A 1,290-nucleotide genomic window follows, 5' to 3' on the forward strand; every position below is an offset into this window, starting at 1 on the left:
TCATAATAGTGTAGTTAAACTATGTATGAGATGAGCCTCCAGATCTTTCTCTCTTTCTTTGTTTCTCCACTTTGGGCATTCATATGCAAAGTGACCATATTCATTACATTCATAGCACTTGAGATCACTTTTGTCTTTGTTTCCATGTCTTCTTTCTTCTTTGAAAGGTTCTCTTCCTTGATCTTTGTCTTGGCTTCTATTACCACGACCTCTTCCACAACGCCAATTCTTAGGATGATTACTAGCCATCAGGAGCTTTTTTTCGTTATCATTTTCTGGTTCGTCTTTACTTTTAAGGCGTTCTTCAAAAGCTATTATTCTTCCTACCGCTTCTTCAAATGGCATTTTATCAATTCCCAAATATTGCTCGATAGATGCCACGATTGGTAGAAACTTCTTTGGAACTGAATTGAGCAATTTCCTTATAAGTATCTTATCCTTGAGATTATAACCAAAACTTTTTAATTTGGCTCTTATGCTTCCCAATTTTCCAGAGAAATCACTCACGGTTTCATTTTCTTTCATCTTTAACGTCTCTAACTCGCTCCTTAATGTTTGTAGACGTGCCTTCTGAACTAGATCCGCTCCTAGGTGTCGAACTTTTATCGCGTCCCACACTTCTACTTGCATCAAAATATCATCTGGCAATGTTTGTAGGATCATTGCCTTCTTCTCATCAACTTCTTCTTCTGAGCTTACCGCTTCCCAAAGACCATAATCCTTTAAGATTGTCTCCATCAACAATGCCAATGTCGTGTAGTTTGATTCAGTCAATTTTGGACATTGAAGAGATATATTCCCTTGCTCACGAGGTTTTGCTGATCCGCTTGACGAATCTTCTTTGCCAGACATATTTTCTTACTTCTTACTTGATTGAACCACTAGGTTTTTTTTTTCTTCTTACCACACATGATTTGTACCACACAGGATTTATTTGCCACGCAGGTCTTTGTTTTGCCACACAGGACTTAGACGCCACACAGGTCTTAGTTTCCACACAGGTCTAGTTGCCACACAGGTCTAGTTGCCACACAGGTCTTAGATGCCACATAGGTCTTACTCTTGCTCTATGAATCACGAAGGTTCGGAGTCTCTTCTCAACGAATCACGAAGGTTCAGAGCTTTTTATTCGAACCACACAGGTTCGATTCTTATATTCAAGTTATTTGTTATTCTTTTAGAAAAAGAATAAATATTTTGAATTTCTTTTTTTCTTTGCTAATAATAAATTAATAATTGTTTATAATAATAAACAATTAATCTTTCTAAATTTTTGTCAATGTAAAATGA

General features: G+C 36.5%; 1 protein-coding gene across 1 annotated transcript; it reads right to left on the bottom strand.

Annotated features, from left to right (window-relative positions):
* On the bottom strand, window positions 1-852 carry LOC143636098 (uncharacterized). The gene has a single exon (XM_077103775.1). It carries the CDS (start codon window positions 850-852, stop codon window positions 1-3), a length of 852 nt encoding a protein of 283 aa, XP_076959890.1.
* Window positions 853-1,290: the final 438 nt, after the last annotated feature.

This window comes from Bidens hawaiensis, unplaced genomic scaffold, assembly GCF_021521415.1.
Source record: "Bidens hawaiensis isolate Kalapana, Puna unplaced genomic scaffold, B.hawaiensis_p1.1 tig00007783_1, whole genome shotgun sequence".
Classification (NCBI taxonomy): Eukaryota; Viridiplantae; Streptophyta; class Magnoliopsida; order Asterales; family Asteraceae; genus Bidens; species Bidens hawaiensis.

Excerpts from the sequence above, each read along its gene's own strand:
- LOC143636098 (XM_077103775.1), bottom strand. The coding sequence starts at position 852 with ATGTCTGGCAAAGAAGATTCGTCAAGCGGATCAGCAAAACCTCGTGAG.